At 38.1% G+C, this 19,585-nt stretch overlaps 1 protein-coding gene across 5 annotated transcripts in view; it reads right to left on the reverse strand.

The window, feature by feature from the left end:
- PRKN (parkin RBR E3 ubiquitin protein ligase) overlaps window positions 1-19,585 on the reverse strand; it is a 691,175-nt gene that overhangs the window by 471,029 nt on the left and 200,561 nt on the right. For all 5 annotated transcript variants that reach the window (XR_007375493.1, XR_007375494.1, XR_007375492.1 and 2 more), the window contains exon 3: window positions 3,206-3,440. Coding sequence is in view for 1 of the 5 variants with exons in the window: in XM_048938032.1 (XP_048793989.1) it covers window positions 3,206-3,440 (235 nt within the window). In the remaining 4 variants the exon portion in view is untranslated. The remainder of the gene's footprint in view (window positions 1-3,205; window positions 3,441-19,585) is intronic.

Below are 19,585 nucleotides of genomic sequence, written 5' to 3' on the forward strand. Positions count from 1 at the left end.
TAGAAGTATGCACAGTTTTTACTACCTAAAGTCTAAATTCTGGATTTTTCTTCTAAAAGTTTCCACCTGTATCTTTCACAAAAAAGACTCTGATTCAAAGTTCAAAATAATTATCGCCTCCTACTTTTAAGCACTGACAGCACGGAGATATTGCTAATGACTAGTTTACCCCTCTCATAACTTGTATTTCTCTCAGATGCAAGGACAGCAGGTTTCAACCGGTGTTAAGTTTTGGTAAAAAACTTCCTAAGCATGTGGAAGAGAATCAGTTATTCTTTCTGCTACTCTTTACAGCTTGGCCCAGCTAAGCCAGATTTTTGTTTCACGTTCATTAAAAGTCATACAAGGTGTTACTGAGCAGACAGAAAAATGCATTGCTATTACCTTTGTTTGAAAAGAGAGGAAGCATGGAAATTCTTGATGCACGGATAACTTACATCTATTTTCCCCTTTTTTTCAGCCTGTTAATGACTGTCAAACTTTTGAATTTCTCATGGACAAACATGTTTGTACATTCTAAACACAGTTTTTGTAAGATGGTTCTTAAAAGTTGCTTTCATTACTTGTCACTAAGGAAGGGGTTGAGCTGGGAAGAAGATGCCCCGTTGTGCTCTTCTGCAATGAGCAAACAATGACACTTAGTTGAGACAGGATGCCAGGCCATAAAGGCAACTGTCTAATCAAATGCACCAGTTCATACTATAAAGGCATGCTGCATAAGCAGACATACATAATAGCAGTACAAAATAACAAGTTTTCTCAACTGGATTTTGTGGTAAAATTTTACAGCTTGATCTCCACTTTAGTACTTTGAAAATAATGTTCTTCCATTCAAATGATGCACAAGCTTCTAAGAGAAGTTTCTAAGAGAATCTTTTGCCATGCAAAAGTTAATCACAAACCCTTCTCTTTATAATTCAAAGGTGGACAAAATAAAGCAAAAGCTGGTTAAGGGGTACAGGGAATTGCCCTCTGTTTATTGTGTGTGATCTCACAAACAGAAAGTAATAATGCTTGGTTTTACTGGATAGGTTTCTCTTTTTGGTTAATTTTTTTTGGAAACCATCCACCTTCTAACAGAATAGCTTTAAAAGTATCTAAAGCAGAAGTAGTTGCATATGTGACCCTCAGCCACTGGTTCCCACTATTGTTACTCATCGCAACTGTGTCAAGGCAAATGTTACTATACAGAAGACCTGACTGAAAAAAAAAAAAAAAAAAAAAAAAAAAAAAAAAAAAAAAAAGATCTCTTGGTTAATCTTTTGTTGTTGTTGTTGTTCTTGCTGGATCATTTTTAACCCAGACTAATACTCATCTCAATGAACAGTGGGACTACAAATTAACCCACCTCAAGTTCCAGTAACAACAAAGACAAAAATCTTCCATATTGAACAGAAGTAGTAGAGCTGAGCAGAGACAAGGTCAATTATCCATTGTGAGAGTCATAACAAGCGAAAGAGAAGACAAAAGGCCTTTAAAAAAAAACCTTACTAATATCCTTCCAGGCAGAACTGTCAGTCATTACAGGAAGCTGTTTTTTTCCCTTACAACAACAACAAAAAAATCTGTGTAACGTAATCTCAGATAAAACTAGACCACGTATACTCTCAGTATCTTTTTTCTCAGTTGTCCTGCTGTGGAAATATTTGCTGCAACAGAACATACCTATCTGTTTGTACATAGCTTCACAGAATTTGCAGACTATGGAAAAATGCACTGCATAACACATTTTAAAATGCCTTACACATTATAAAATATTCTTTAAAGTCAAACACTACTATTAATTTCATGTAAATATCATGTACAGTCATGAAAAAGCATTAAGGAGCTAACACCACTGCCTTGACTTAGACTGAAGGCCCAGCCTGAAACTCTGTCCCTACCTTAACAGATTCAAATTGGCATGCACCCCACTTATCTCATTATTCATGGAGAATGAGAGATGTGGATCATTAAGCTGGGCACTAATTTGTTCCTAAACTGCACTCATCCATCATCAGCTGGCAGCGAGAGGTTGATCAAGTCAGTTGTGGAACACTTCTCTGACCCTTCCATTTCTTTTTTGCATGAGTTACTTAAGAAATTTTCTATAAAGTTCTTCTAACAGTTTAGTAGCTGTTCAGTTAAGCATGATTATTTTTGTGGTCAAGTTAGTTACAGAGGCATCCCTGTCACATTTACAAACTCCCTTCTGTACCCTGGACCTCTGTGTTTGCTATTATCATCCATACCAATCGTTCTAAAAATACATCTTTGTTAGAATGTTACCACAAATCACCACTTAGAGTCCAGTATTCCACAAAACGATTTTTTTTTTCCAATGGATACAAACACAGCGTTCAATGAGGATTAGCCAGACTGTGTCTGTAGAGAGGGTTATTCTGAGAAGTAGTATCTAAAACATTCTCGTATTTCTTTCTGACTTTTGTAAACATCTCTCCAGAACCATTTTAATTATTACAGCACAATCCACTTGACAGTGATGTAATATGTGCCTCAGACAATTTCTAATGATGAAGAAAAAAGTATCCTCTGTAATAATTTGGTGGGTGAAGAACTACTCAAATCCACAGATGAATCATCATTATGTTTTGTGCCAACTATGTTTCTATAAATAAGAAGTCCATTGTATAGAAATATTTTAATAAAATGCATGGGTATGAAAACATTATAACAGATTGAGAATTAAACGCATCTTCAGTGCAAAAGCTTCCAAACATTCTAGTAAAGGAAGCTTCAATTATGGAAATTATAGAGGGACTATTTTTTGCTTGCCAATAAACTCCTGATTTTTGTGTATTTTTGGTACTTTTATCATTGATGATGACTTCTTAGAGATAGGAATAACAAAAGAAATCATCAACTTCATACACTAAGCAAAATTATTTTGCTAGAAGATGCGTCAGCTGTTTATCATCTCTTAATATAGCTGCATTTTTTGTTTGAAAACTAAAAGAAACCGTATATTGTGTTTTTCCTCTGTGGTATAGAATTGCTCATCCTAATAAAGAAACAAATCTTTGGTTTGAGTATTGAAATGCCCTGTCTCTGGAGACACTCAAAGTCAGACTGGACCAGGCTCTAAGCATCTTGATCTAGCTGTATATGGCATTGTCCATTGCAGGGGAGTTGGACTAGATGACCTTTAAGAGTCCCTTTCTATTCAAATGATTCTATGATTCTGCATACCAAACAACTGATTTACCTGATTTTTCAGAGGGAGGAGAAATGCTGGGTTCTTCAGTATCCAGAATAACAGCCAACCCTGCGGACAGTGATGGGAGGATGCTGGAACTGAGATCTATGCGAGTTAGACTTTCAGGTACTTTTCCCAATGTTTTTAGAATGCCTCCAGCATGGTCTTCTGTCTCATCCTTATCACTATTTTTCTGTGGATTCTGAACAATATGAACGATGCTTTGCTGTACCAGGTCACAATTCTGCAACACAAAAACCAAGATTCCAGTAAATAACTGTGGCATAAGGGACAAAATCCCTCTATCTCCAATTTGTTATTTGTTAAATGGTCTCCAAACCATTTTGTGTAGAATTTCAGAGGGCAGTAATGGAGTTTAAAGGAAACTGACAAGGGTGCATTGTTAGAATTAGGATTACTTACATTGGCAAAAGGGTCACAACACTTACAAATTTGGAACATTTAACAAGGAAATGGTGGACCAGAGCAAACAGCTCTAAATAAGTCTGGTTCATTTACACAAAGAAAGAACTCCAGAGAGAGCATTATTAAATCAAGTACTAGGAATATTCAATATAAAATACATTTATACAGATAATGCTCACACACCCTCTTTAACACCAGTTTGGGGTCAAACTGACAATCATGGAAAGCTCATAACCAAACTGCATTCAGTGTTTTTTTTATTTTTTTATTTAAAAAAAAAAACAAAAAAAAAAACAGGGATGATGGTGGTACTGAAGAACACTGATACCTATTTCTTCTAATGTAACTTTAAATCTAAATCTGGGTTCAGATGCAGTCTCAATCTGTCATCACTGTTCTTTTAAAAAATGAAATTAAAGATTTTTCAGAGCAAGGACTGTAGATTTGATATTAAAAAAAAGCAGTCATTAGCTTTTTAACTTTAAAGCATCATTTAATATTAAAGGTCCTCTTTATGTTCACCTCGTTGGCCATAACATTTTAATAATATCCATTTAGATAGAAAAATAATTTTATTCATCATCAGAAAACGCCAAACACAATTGTCACTGTGAAATTTGTCAGTATCTTGAATATTAAAGAAATTAATAACCTATGAGAAATTAATAATTAAATTAATAACCTAAGAGAATGAGGAGCTCCAAAGTGATTTGCTCAGTTACAGCTAGAATTGCAATGCAATATATATATATATATATACACAAACACACACACATATATAATCTTGCAACACTGAAAACCTTTAATCAATGGACAGTCAGTTAAATCATGTTTTAATGAGCATCTCTTCTGGGAGTTTAGCTTGCTTAAGTAGTTCTTGTCCTGCCCTTCTCTAGTTTTTCCTCACTGTTAACTGCCGTTTTCAGTGTTTCTTTTTTTAAAGTTTCCCTGATTCATTTCATAGCTTGACACTATGCTACAGTTCAAGTGGGGATGGAACAGTGAGAATGAGAGAGATGGCAGGGGCTCTTCAAATCAATGGAAAAACCCTCACAAAACAAAACCACCATATTTTTCAATCAATCATATGGTATTCACTGTTGTCCATACTAGATGCATGGTTTAAAAATCAATTGATCTCTAAAAAGTATAGGTTCTGTTCCAGTTCTTGAAGTCTGGGCAATACATGGTTAGTTTAGAAATTAAGTAAGGACTGACAAAATAAAGGTCTATCTTATCTACTACTCTCTCCTATAATGTCTAGCATCACATAGTTCAAAAAAGATGTAAAAATTGCATTTCGGTTAGTTACACATGCACATGATATATACTGTTACTGGGAGAACTCCTCAAGAGCAGCCCTATGGAGAAGGACTTGCAGGTCCTGGTGGATGAGAGACTGGAAATGAGCCAGCAGTGTGCGCTTGCAGCACAGAAGACCAACTGTGTCTGGGCTGCATTAGAAAAGGGGTGGCCAGCAGGGAGCGGGAGGCGATTGTCCCCCTGTACTCAGCTCTTGTGAGGCCCCATCTGCAGTACTGCATCCAGGCACAGCACAAGAAAGATATGGAGCTCTTGGAATGAGCCCAGAGGAGGGCCACTAAGATGATCAGAGGGCTGGAACACCTCTCCTGTGAAGAAAGGCTTAGTGAACTGGGCTTGTTTAGCTTTCAGAAGAGAAGGCTGTGGGGAGACCTCATTATGGCCTTCCAGTACTTGAAGAGAGTGTATAAACAGGAGGGGGAACTACTGTTCTACAACAGAAGCAGCTGTTAATGAGGATGGATAGTGATAGGACAAGGCAGAATGGTTTTAAACTGAGAAAGGGGAGGTCTAGGTTGGATACTGGGAGGAAGTTTTTCCACACAGAGTGTGGTGACACAGTGGAACAGGTTGCGCAAGGAAGTTGCCCCATCCCTGGAGGCATTCAAGGCCAGGCTGGATGTGGCTCTGGGCAGCCTGGTCTGCTGGCTGGTGACCCTGCACATCACAGGGGGGTTGCAACTGGATGATCTTTGGGGTCCTTTTCAGTCCATGCCATTCTATGATTCTATGATGATTCTATGATCATGGCAACAACTTATTCCTGGCTTTCATTTAATGAAGTTTTATATTTTAAAAGTTTGTTTGTTCAGTGAAGAACAAATAAGGTGAACATGTTGCACTTCAACATTCTGGCAGCTCTTTGGAAAAAAATAAGAGCAAACTTTGGAACACTGAGCATTCCTACTGTGATAATAGCATAGGCTATAGACAGAGGAAGGCTTAATTAGCAGATCCCAGGATAAGTTTTCAAAGGTAGCAGCTAGAAATGACAAACAACATCCTTTGATTTGCACAGCGAGTATGCTTAATATGAAAGCAACCAAGCAGTAACAAACACAGAAATCCCAAATCATCAGTTTTGTAAAGTTGTTTTTGACTATATTTGAATTGATTTGGCTAGAGTTTACAGGAAGAAAACATTTCTCAACATTCGCAAGTAAGGAGACACTACAAGAAAAGAGATGATATCTTAATTTTGAAGCAATCTGGATAAGAAAATCACCAGTTTGCACATTTAGGACTATTCATGCTTTATAGCAGACTATGTTGCATGGACATCAGATGGACTAGGTCCACAGCACTGGGGGGGGGGGGGGGGAAACAAAAAAACATAACAGTAGAATTCAAGTATTTCTCTATATTTTTAGATTCTGTTCTCAGTTACTAATGCAACAAAAATGTAAGATAAAATTGTTTATGTTAACGTCACTTTCATTTTCTTCACTTATTAGTTTTATGCCTCAGGAAACATTTCTTCTGAGAACACCTATTATTAATGATTACACACATATTGCCTTATCTGTTGATCCAAATTAATGCCTACAACCCATATTCCAAAGGGAAATACTGTAAGCATATATATAGCTGATTATGAAGCTTCTACATTCGTGAGAGCAAGAGGAGCTGAGAAAATCCAAGAGTGATGAAACCCAGTACTGAGGACTATTTCCTTACAGAACACAGTCTTTGTCCAACTTGGAGAAATGAATTCACAACAGATGAAACAAACTTTTTTCATCTAAACCATTTTGCTTTCGTATTCTGACTTCTCAAGTTGAATTTCACAAAGTTTAATTAGCACCCTCAGAATGAGTAAGAGTCAGGTAAGAATAAAATGCTCAGTCTTCTGCAGAATTAATAAAATAATAATAGAAAAAGATCTGCAGAATGCCAATAGCACAACATACCTCTTCAAAGCGGTAGATTACTGTAAAAGTGCATGAACCAACTTTATAGGAAAATCTTTTGCCATGGATAGTGTAAGGAGACATTTAAGATTTCCTTCCAGACAAACACACGAAAAAATGCATATCAAATTCCCAGAAGTAGTACCCCAAACAAACATCACTGTTGTACAGTTGTAAAACTCTCACTACCCAGGACAGAGACCAAGTCTTCAAAGCAGCAGATGCAGAAAGTAAACCAATTGGAAGAACAACAGTGTTTTCATTTTTCAGTCTCAAATCTCAAGACTCAAATAAGAAGAAAGCAACAGAAAATAAAAATGCACCCTTATTACACGGGAAGAAAAGATGAAAAGTTCATTAACTTCAAAATAAAGAGTAAATAAAAAAATATAGACGTAGTATTCATGAAAAAGGAAGCAAGGTTTTCAAAAAAGATTTGGCATAGTTAACTATTTGAAGGGAAAAAAAATAATCAAATAAGCTTTTTGTCTTCAGATTCCTCAGCAGATAATGGCAAGGGGAAAGAGAAAAATAATCGCTTCATAAAAATAATGAAACGTATCAGCACCCTAGTCTGATATTGCCATCCATTTGTGTGAAGTCTTTCTACTAAGTGGCATTAACAAAGTTTTGCACCACATTGGCAAGTGAAAAAAGTTAGCACACCGAGGATCTAAATCACATGGAACACTTAGCATTCAAATTCCAGCACTCAGACTACTTGCTAATTTATGATGCTACGGAATGAATCTATTGAGTTTCTGACTCAATGACTCGAGTTCATGTTTGAAATGTTTCGAGTTACACTTTACTTGTTTAGCATTAAAAAGATTGTTGACTCCAAGTACTGAAAGCAATACATAATGAAATAAGTGTAATGAAAGGGCAGAAAACTCTTCACTTGGCAGAACATTTTTACCCTAATTTTTTTTATAAGCTCCTCCTATACAATTCTTGGATTAATTTAAATACTGACAAAGCAAAGAAAAACAATAAAAGATATCATATAGAAAACAATGCTCTGAAAAAGAATGTAATGCTTTCTAAATCCAAAACCTGGTACCACTCTAAGGACTAATAGTAGAGATCCAAAAACAGGCTATTACCACAAATTAAGGAAGGGGGGCACTGAGTGTTTTAAGTTGAGAGGCTAACAGTGACACTGGAAGGTGAAAATGAAAGAATCATTGCATTTTTAAATGCATACAGAAGGAAACACCAGTAGATTGGAGGCAGGCAACTGGAATATAAAGATGATACAGAATATATTAAATGGCTTTCCTTAAGAGGAAAGGAAATACATGATGAAGGAAAAATAATTATTTTTACAAAGCCAAATGAAGTTTAGTAAAATTCAGGAAAACGCTCCTATATAAGAAATCATGGTAATTCTATAAACATCTGCAGCTCCACATCTGTAATCTGGAAGGTACCAGCTTTGCCACATATGCCTCAAAGACATTTGTCACACACCTCCTCACCATCCTCCTGCGTAAGCCAGCACAGGACAGATTTCCAGGTCCACACACAGGAATTCAGCCTGTGGTGGCTACAAGAGGACTGATGCCATACTTGCCACAGAGCTGAGCATGCTGGAGATGGAGAAGACATTACTCTGTAGGAAGCTGGAATTTCTCTGGCATACTTTCTCCAGCATAAAATCCCATCTGGGGAAACGGCATTCCATGCAGACTGCACAGACACTTGAAGAGACTCCCATTGCCAGTGGGGCACTGACTATTCAGACTCCCCAAGAGTGTCCATTTGCTGTGGGAGCTGTGGCCTCTACAAGAGCACCCATAAATGGCTTTCTTGAAGAAACACTCTGACAGAGTCCTGCTCTGAGCAACCTGATGGAGCAGTACATGATCCCATACACAGTAGCAGAGGAGGTAGACCAGATGACCTTTAAAGTCCCTTCCAACTTCAATGATTCCATGAAAATAAACAAAACTCAACTAAAATTTTTCTCCTCACAGAATGATCATCTAAAAATGAATTTTGTTCTAGTATCTATATAGAAAGTAACTCACCAATGACAAGTTTGATACTAAATTAAAAATGAATACCCTTAATTTTTGTGACTTTGCTTTCTTCATAAATGCCCTTAATTGCACCTTGTTATGTACTATTAGACACTGTCTTCAGTAGTGAATTGCAGCATATTGAATGGACTCAGGACCATGAACTATATATGCTGTTTGAATAATATAAAATTTAATTCTTATGTCCTGTTCCCTTGAAAAACCCTGAATTTTTCTCAAGGCAGTAGTTGCCAACCTAGCTATGCCTCCCTGTATCCATTTGGCTCGTGAACAAGGAAAGTATCGACCAGCACATGTGGGACATCAAAGTGGCCTCACACTAAAACCTAATCGAGGGAGGCCAAATTATCTAGAACAAAAATGAGGCATAAACTGTCTCTGAAAAAGGGAGTCATTTAGGAAGAACTCTGAAAATATCCCACAAAGCTCAGTTATCCCTTATGCTGAACTGGGAGGACTATGGTAGCAGCTGTCTGGCTACAGAGAAGAATTTGGGAAATTCCTTCTCCACAGAGTGCTGGAAGTGTTCACATACATGGTTAAGACTGTACTGTGGAACATAAACTGTCGTTAAAGCCTAGCCTAAAGGCTAGTCCATTCAAAGTTTAAAAGCTAAAACGAATGTATTTCAGCTACTTCAACTATTCACTCACAATCATTTTTGTCACATTTTATGATCGGTATCTGATATGCATCCTAACTAAAAAGTGCTTCAGTCTTCTACTGACCCCAGTGTATGCATATTTGAGCAGTAGGGATGGGAGCAGTCCAGTGGACAGCCTGCATAAATTTGGTAATCTGGTAACCTGCTAGTCAAACCATGCACAAAAGAAGCAAATATTTTCTTGAGCGTTCCCTGTTTTTTTCCTGAAGGCTTGTTTTTAGCCTTACTAGCACACGTGAAAATGGTCCTAGAGTTTATTTCTGGCAGATACTCTGCCTATAATAAACAAACTTGCTGAGCACTGCTGGACAAGCTACGGAGCACAAAAAGTCCAGCAGTACAGCCAGATAGCTAAATGGATTTTACTCTAGTGTAGAAGAGGCTGGGAATAGAGGTGTAATTAGATATCTAATGTTAAAAAAATTGTAATCTTATGGAGTCTTCACAATCCCCAGCTGTACGAAACATGCCGTATCGGAGAACACTTGTATATAACAAGAAGATCTCTCTACCCAGAGCACACAGGCATAGTCTGACCACTCTTTCTCCACTCACATATGGAATGCCCTACGTCAAAAAAAGAAAACACTGACAAAACAACAACAGGGAACATAGATTAATACTAATAAGATAAAAAGAAATAAAAATTGCAACAAAAGAGATATCTTTTAAGTAAGGTTCAGTTTTTCAAAGAAATGGCTAGCATAAATGGAAAATATGAAACACATATGAATACAGACTCATTCTCCTAAATAACCAGAGACCTAGGAAAGCCTTGTTGAGTCATAGATGAAAGACGTTTTTGAACATCAGAACAAGAGAATAATGACCCATGAAAAAGATAAAGGAAACCTGCCTTAAGCGAGTGCTTTTATCCTTACCTTGACAAAATCTTCTATTTCCCCTTGAAGCCACTCAATTTTAAGATAGAAATCTTCAGTGAAATAGCATCCACTATCATAGGGAAGTGTAATACTCAGATTATTAAGACAAATAAGACACCTGAAGGCTGTGCTGCCATTCAGTGAGACCTGGATAGGCTGGAGAGCTGGGCAGTAAGAAACCAGATGAGGTTTAACAAAAGCAAGTGTAGAGTCCTGCATCTAGGGAGGAATAATTTCGTGTGCCAGTACAGGTTGGGGATGAGCTGCTGGAGAGGAGCTCTGCAGAGAGGGACCCGGACATCCTGGTGGATGACAGGTTGGCCATGAGCCAGCAGTGTGCCCTTGTGGCCAAAAAGGCCAATGGCATCCTGGGGTGCATTAAAAAGAGCATAGCCAGCAGGTTGAGGGTGGTGATCCTCCCCCTCTACTCTGCCCTGGTAAGGCCTCATCTGGAGTACTGTGTCCAGTTCCGGGCTTCCCAGTACAAGAAAGACAGGGACCTCTTGGAAAGAGTCCAGCAGAGGGCCACAAAGATGGGGAAGGGCCTGGAGCATCTCCCCTATAAAGAAAAAGGCTGAGCGAAGTGGGTCTGTTTAGCCTTGAGAAAAGAAGACTGAGAGGGGACCTGATCCAGGTCTATAAATATCTAAAGAGTGGGGGGCAGAATGGCGAGGCCAGACTCTTTTCAGCAGTGTGTGGAGACAGGACAAGGGGAAATGGCCAGAAACTGCAGCATAGGAAGTCCTGCACAAATGTGCGCAAGAACTTCTTTATGGAGAGGGTGACGGAGCACTGGAACAGGCTGCCCAGGGAGGTTGTGGAGTCTCCTTCTCTGGAGATATTCAAGACCCACCTGGACACGTACTTGTGCAACCTGCTTTGGCAGGAGGGTTGGACTCAAGGATCTCTGGAGGTCCCTTCCAACCCCTACGATTCTGTGAAATAAGGATTTTGAAAACTAAGCAGAAGACATTCCATATCATGGCTGTTTCTCTTCTGTATACATGCAGTTTGCAACATATCATATTCTTTTTATAGATACGTCACAAATGAGTTTTAACTCTTACTTTGAACATCTAAAAAAAAAAAAAAACCTTAAATATTCTAACCAGATTATTAAATCACATGCAGGAAAAACGGAAAAAAAAGAGACAAGAACCACAGAATAACAGAATCATTTGAGTTGGAAGGAATGTTTAAAGGTAATCTTGTCCAACACCCCTGAAATTAACAGGGACATCCAGAGCTAGATAAGGTTGCTCAGAGCCCTGTCCAGCCCAATGTTAAACGTCTCCAGGGATGGGGCATCCATTATTTCAGTGAAGAAACCTATGCAATCTATTCCAGTGCTTCACCACCCTTTTCCTTCTTTGGAAAGCCCTTTGTTGGGCTGTGGTTTCATCTCTTCTTAGATCTACTTAGCACTGTAGTGGAGTTCCAGGGCTCTGGTTTTGTTCTAGTCCTGTATTGCTGGAAAGACAGCACTCAATGTGTGCATTCAACTTCTAACAAGATGCGCAAGCTTGACCTGTGCAGGCAAGCTGCTTTTGGGCATTTGAACATTCTGAAAGAAGTTAAAGCCATCTATGTAGACATTGCTAATGGATATAAGAGGATCTAGAGGGCTCAAGGTACAGGTCATCTGAAAAACAGCTCAACCACTGTAGAAGCTGACTTCATCTGCCATACAGTGAAAAGATTTAGAAAACTGGAAGATGATGATAGAGCTTTTAGCATAAGAATCCTTGAGACCGTAACTTGTTTTCTCAGGTAAGAGGTCCTGTTGCTTGAATGGAGATGCTAACTCAAGAAAGCACCTGCATCTAGGCTGTTACTATATCCCCCTATCACGACAAGTTCCTCCACTGACTGGCTGACAAGGGTTCTACTGCACAGGTAAGAATTTAAAGTGAGATTCTGTTTTGAGGTGGCTTGGGATGTTTATAACCTCAGATTTTTGCAGATGACGACACAGAAGGCAGTGAGAAACATAAGCCTATGAGTCTGGCATAATTCTTGAGTCCCCTCAGGAGGAATACTGAATTGCTTCTCTGTAAAAATGAGCAAAACAGTACAGCATGTAGTCAGATTGCTATTATGTAATAACATATGATATAAAGACAGATATGATATAAAGTTTCAAACCAAAGTCTTAACTGTTTTTGTTTGTTTGTTTTTTGTTTTTGTTTGTTTTCTTATTTTGCTGCCATCTTAATACAGAGAACCGCATTTAATTGATGTAAGGTAAACCACAGTCATTCCCAGATACGAACAATGGAAATGAAGTTCAAACCATATTAGCAACCTAATGGGAATAAGCATGAATACCAATTCTTTTGACTTTAAGAAATATAAAAGGCCTTTGCTGTCGTGTGGTGAACAAAACCCAACATTCATTTTCAGAGACAAAATAAGGTAGCTTACTATTAGAAATGGAATAACTTTTGCACTATACAACAACAAATTGATTTTGCAAGCTTAAAACAGTTAGAGAAACCATTATTATGATGCCCCTTAATTCTGGCAGAAAGAACCTCAGCAGTAATAGGTTATGATTGGAATTGGTGGAGCTGCCAAAGCTCCAGGGTATCTGCAGGATAAAATTCAGACTCATTGCCCTTCTTTTTTCAAGTGCCTCTCAATTGTCAGTAGAAAGCCTGAATTATTCTGGGGGCAAGGAAGCCACCAGATGAGTCCTTTTTCACCATACTAGATGCACTTTCACTTGCTTGCCTTGCCAAGTCATATTCTGGAGTTCAGGAACAGAAGCTGCTGATCCTCTCATGTCATCAGCAGTCCTTTCACTGCAACTTGATCACAACTGTGCACCTAATCATAAGGCAGCAAGTCTGCCAGCATGTGCTTCCCTCCACACAAAATTATGCACCCAGTTGAGAGCTGGGACATCTCTGCCATAAATTATCACAGAGAGTGAAGCTGGCAAGTGCCAGTTAGCAAAGATGTGTTCACAAGGGATGTGAACACAACCTAATTGTCATTATGACCTTGGAAATTCAACATCTCTGATCATCTGAGCATACATGCAATACATTTACATTACTACCACGCTCTGTAAAAATTACTGCAAAATTATGACAACTTATGTGGCAAATTCTAGGTATTAATTAGGTTCAACCACACTTTCAAAAGAAAGTGTACATCACTTTCTTTTCTTTATTAATTAGTAATTGTTTATGTTCCTGTTGGGACTTTCCTCAATACAAAACTGTTGTTATTGTTCACATTTAAGGATACAGCCAGAGGGCACTCATAAAAATTGCACAATTTTGCTCCATAAATCTTTGTGTTTAAAAAATTTGCCATCAATCCTGAAAGATTGTACAAATTCCATTCCTGGGTATCAATATTATTAAAGATGAGACGATTACATCTGTAAAACTCTGCTGTCATTTTCTGATGGCAATGACCAGTGACAATTCCTGCACTGTAACCAAGAAAAAAAGAAACAAACAAGAGGATATGGAAAAAAAAAAAAAAAAAGAAAAAAAAAAGTAAAGGATAAATGAACAAAGCTGTTTTTTTTTTTTGTTTGTTTGTTTTGTTTTGTTTTTTGCAAATTATGTTCTAAATCCTTAAAAAAATTGCTGTTCAATGTTTGTGTTAGTCTTAATCTATCAACACTTCAAGAGCTGTGGCACAACAGAGACACGCTGGCATTAGGAATCCACTCTCACCCAGGATATATGCAGAACTAAAATACATATCAAATAGACTCAGCGTAGGTTGGCTCAGTACTAACACTGATGCACCAGCTACACAAAAGTGTTGCTATACTCACAAAGACAAAAGAATGTCATTCAGTATTAAAAACTGACTCACAAGACTAAAAAAGAAAAAAGCTGATTTCAATCCATGCTCTACAAATTACACAAATCTATGGTGATAGAGATATAAACAAAGTTACACATATTTAAGTCACACTAGAAGGTTTCTCAAAATGAACACATGCAAATGATGGAAGCCCAGGAGCAGTCCTTCCTTGAACTCAGGACATTTACATAGCTTTCCAGCCTAATATTTAATCTAGTATTCAGTGAAACATTGTTAATTACTTTCATAAATGCCAAACATCCTACAAGATGTCTTTTTCCTCAGAGCTGCAAAATGTAATATTCCAACACTTTTCCTACCAAATGAACTGCAACAATTTTCACTGTACAATGCTTTTAACTGTAAGAAAAAGTCAGTTCTAGTTTTTATCTTACTGCTTATTGTAGTTTTTGTAATTAAAGAAGAAGACTAAAATATTATACTTTGGCTGGAATAATTTTGGATCAGTAAAGAATTGGAGGATTACGGTGCAAAAGTCAAAAAAAGCACTGGTGTGTTCTGCAACAGTAACTTGATGAGGAGATGTGCAGCCACCATGGATGACCCGTAGAAGTTTATCTAGCTCACTGTCAAAGATTTCAAGGGAAAATAAAGTCTGCTTACTGCAGTTACAGCAAAATTTGGCCATGAAAGACCTTTTCCCCCTTACTCTTGTAGTATTACTGCATGGATCTTTCATTACCCACTATTTCCAAGGTATTTTCACTCTTCTTAAACAGATGCATACTTTTATAATACAAATGGAAGCCTCCAGGAATCCTACTGCCCTGGGCCTGTCAGTATGGTGGCCATAGCTATAATTGTCCTCAAACTGCAACACTCACACTATGAAATCCCACCACATCATGCACACAGAACAGCTGAATGAAAATTTCTTATACACATTTACTTCACAGCTATTTTTCCATACATGTTTATTATGTCCCTTTCCTGATGTTCTCTCTTACAGAGAGAAACAGTCTTCAAGTCTTTTCTCTTACAGAAAAGCTTTCTCTGGCACCAAAGATCATTTTTGGCTATCAGTTCCCACTACAGACAATACTCCAGTCTGACCTCAAGCACTTGTTATTGTAATACCCATATAAATATCAGGAAAAGTCAAAAAAGCAGCAAAGAGGTGTGAAAGCATACACAATGTGTTGTAACATTAAAAGACATAACTCTGCTTCATAGCATCCACTTCCTCCCCTACACTTGCATTTTGTATTTATTTTCCCACTTCTTTAAGTTAGATACATAATAAAATCCCACGACACAAGAATTCTACAAGAATATTGCAGAAACACCTACATAAGTAATTTATTTTACTGATTTGAACCTTTGGGGGTCTATTTCATGGATTAAAATAACACTCAAATAGGACAGATTGCCCCAGCACCAATCAATGTAATTTAACACAAATCCATAGAAGAGGATTGATCTTACTGAGCTTATCTCCAACGTGGTTTACAAATACTGACTCTGTGTGTTAACTTAGGCCCTCTACACTCCGAGTTTTTTTAGTGCCTACTTTCATACCAGATGGGAACCCAAGTATTCTAATTTTTTTGTCACTTCTTACACATTATATTAAGTTTGAGAGAGGCACACTAATATCAAAACAGAAAGAATACAGAAGTAAAGAATTTGCCTGAACTAATCTCATATTTCATGACCTCATCACCCAGAAGCTGTCTATCAATTTTGCAACAAGTAATAAATATTAATGATTTTTTTTCCACACGTCTTATCAAACCCTTTCAATATCAATTGTTTTCACAAATGTTTTCTCATGTAAGCAGTGAAAGCCTCTTCAATCTTTTATCAGAAGCAATCTTGTTCTGATTTCAATCTTATCAGAAAAGCTTCCCTCTCTCCTTTGTTGCTCTTTTTTTCCTTTCTTGACAGAAGGTACATGAATATTATTTTACACTTGAATGTGGCTGCATCTCCATCAGTTGGGAAATAAACAAATCTGAAGGATGTATTACGACCCTGCAGTGCTCCAAATAACAGGCAAATATGTAATGAATCCTCTGTACATGATAGCTAAAAAGGAGGAAGGCATGTGACCATGTTCACGTGACCACGTTAACATCTCTTTTTTCATTGCCAAATATTTATTAGAAGATAAAATGAAGATTTAACAAGGGACTTCTTTCTACATACCTTTGTGATATGTCTGTCAGCCTTGAAAGACAATACACATTATCAAAACATCAACAGAACACATGGCTTGGGCTTTTAGCCTCTCTTTTGTGAGGCATGCCTGGCAGAGTTTCCACAGTGGAATCTGTGGTGGGGAACCATCCAAGAAGCAGCCACAAGCTCTCCTGTGTCAGTCACAGCTGGACCCAGCCAGCCATGGATCAGATGACAGAAACATACGGCATGTCAGAACTGCAGCCAGGCAAAACTGGCTGCATTACTCCAGCAGCTCCAGAGCAAATATGGCTCCAACATATTTACCAAAAGCTTGCAGTCACTGGTGTGGGGAAGATGCTCCTGGAGACAGATGGGTAGAGATACATGACCGAGGAGATAGCTGGAGTTGTGCTGCTGAAGGTGCTCTTGTGAAAACATGGCCAAAGGCATTCTTCAATGTAAAATCACCATGCTAAGATAGGCTATTCATAGCATAAAGGACTATGACCCACTCTGACCCAAGCCAGGGCAGAGAGACTCCTGAGGTTCCGCAGCCCAGAGGCACCTCATGCCAGCCCAACAACATCTCTGAGAATTGCCAACCACAGGCAACCCTTGCCAGGGCAAGGACACCAAGAGTGATTAAGAGGCAAAGGAAAAGCAGCAAGCAAACAGCAACAGTCAAGCAAAAATTATTATATACATGACCAATAAATATTAATTTTTAAAAATAATTAAATATTAACTAATAAACTGAACTCAGTAAAAATTCCCTGAATCCAGATTGTTTCGCCTGCAAGACTCACTTGACTTCTTTTGGGAAATGGGTTGATCACTATTCTGTCTGAAAGCTCATTTCATATTTCATCTAAGACTATATGGAAGAAAATACTTTGTGCAAACACCATATGCTCTCTCATGATAAACCTGGACACCAACCAGGGTCTCAACATTTCTGCACAATATCTTTAATTTGTACAAATAAATTCAATTCAAAAATATGGAAAATTTACTGGAAGTTACTTCTTGAAAAGTCCACCTCCTGAGAGAAGGTAAAACTCCAGGATGGAATGGACAATTAATTCCAGTTCCTTAAGCAGTGTGATCTGTGACCTTAGCTGGAACAAACACCAAGGGAGCCTGGTATGCTGACTCTAAGAAGAAAAACACAGATTGTGGAGCAGGGTGGAAGTCCTGTGGTCTAACGCTGTGATCATCCAGCGGGATGGAGATTTGATTATACCATAGGAATCTCCACCTTTTTGCCAAAAACATGTCTTTGGGTAAACTTTGCAAGACAAATGTATGTGTGACTAGAGTCACTCAAGTTCCACTTGAAAGTAAGAAAATGGTATAAAAATGGCTTAAGAGAGAAGGAATTCTGAGGTGGAAGGATGCCATCACAGAAAAGCAGGCATCAGTCAACAAGCTGAGCCTCTTTCCCCCCCCCCTCCCCCAGCAACACCTATTGGATAAGATTCACACAGTTGGCTATACTGAGTGCTTCCCTAGGAAACACTTAAATCTCTATAAAGTTACTCCATAATTTAATGCATGTATCATTAGCCATCTTTTTCACATTCTTGGTTGACCTCATGTTTTACAGACAGTGCATTTATCAGCAGTAATCCAAAAGAATCTTTAATCTGTTGCTCTATCTAGCTGCACTATTAACTAGTCTAGCCATTAGAGTTCTCAATGGGCATAGCTAAATTTGTTAAGAGTAGTCATGAGAGATGAACTGGACAGTGCACTATTTGTGAATCCATGATCACAATATTCACATATTGAATGCAACTGGACTTCTAGTGTTGAATAGTGCATCACTCAGCTACCCCCAATCCCTCTGGTATCTGAGGACAAGTTGGAATGAAACAAGGGTTTGTTTCCTGCCAAACTTTTCTGCCCTTCTCATGGAACACAAAATTCACAGTACACTGATGACAACACACAGCAATGGAGCTCCTAAAGAGCAAACTGGTATATGGATGTGTGCCCTCTCCAGGGTAGAGAGAAGATTTCAGAACTCCACACTTCTCACTACCGAAGAATATTTTGATTTGGCCCTATTGAGCACAAAGGCAGCAGACTTGTGTTTGCCAGGAGAACAATGGAGAAAGGATGATGGTTTCTTGGGGTTGGTTCTAGGGCAAAGGATTACAGGAAGAGAGAGACAGGCAGTAACAAAAAGCACAAAGAAAGTGATGAAGAAATGAGTATTCACTGTTAACAGAAAAAGCAAGCACATGCCAGGTATAAGAGATTATACAGGCTGTACATTTTTCATAAGAAATTTTATATTTCATAGTTTTTAGCTGCTTTGCACAAGGCGTATGTAGGTTAAAGTAGGGGTAAGGGAGGTTAGAGGGTCAGCAGCAGACAGGGAAGTAGAACAGTTATCTCTCAAAAACAGCCCCATGCGATCACTCTTTCCTGTTATGCTATCATCTATATTTATCCCTCATGTTTTTAAAACACTTTTCATACATATCTGACAGGATGTCTACTGGATAGCTCAGCAAATTTGATAAAGACTTTTTCTTAGGTGAGGTGTTTGTAATATATAGGAAGAAAACGATCATTTTTTCTTTGTAGAACATACTTAACTATGTCAAATTTAATCACTTAAGCTATACATGTTCCCTTTAACCCTGACGAAAACAGGAAAAAATTTTTAACAGGAGGCTGGACCAGGGACATACAAAGCTTTCTCAAATTAAAAGCGTAGCTACTAGGTTTGAACTCCCTAAGCACTCATAACAGGAAGGCAAATGAATGCTGCCTTAAAAAAGAATGCTGCCTTAAAAAGATATGCGCTATGCTAAGCTGGTTGCTTAATTTTTTTTAGAGGTGTTCCTTACCTGGTCATTCCAAATTTTCTGTATGTTTACCTTGAGACTTAAATACTATGAAATAAACAAGTTCTGGAAATAAAACTATTGTGTAGCAAGTTGAAAAAAAGGCTGAAAAGCCACCATAAACATCTCCCACCCCCAAACCCTCTGCCACCATCACCGCTATTTTGCAGAAGACATCAGCGTGGCTGTGTTATTAAAGACTATTTCATAAATCAACCATAACAACATAAACAACATAATTAACACATTCTTTCCAGGTTATAGCACACTGTTCTGATCCTATTTTACTTCAAGACAAACGCA

Source organism: Lagopus muta, chromosome 2 (assembly GCF_023343835.1).
Source record: "Lagopus muta isolate bLagMut1 chromosome 2, bLagMut1 primary, whole genome shotgun sequence".
Lineage (NCBI taxonomy): Eukaryota > Metazoa > Chordata > Aves > Galliformes > Phasianidae > Lagopus > Lagopus muta.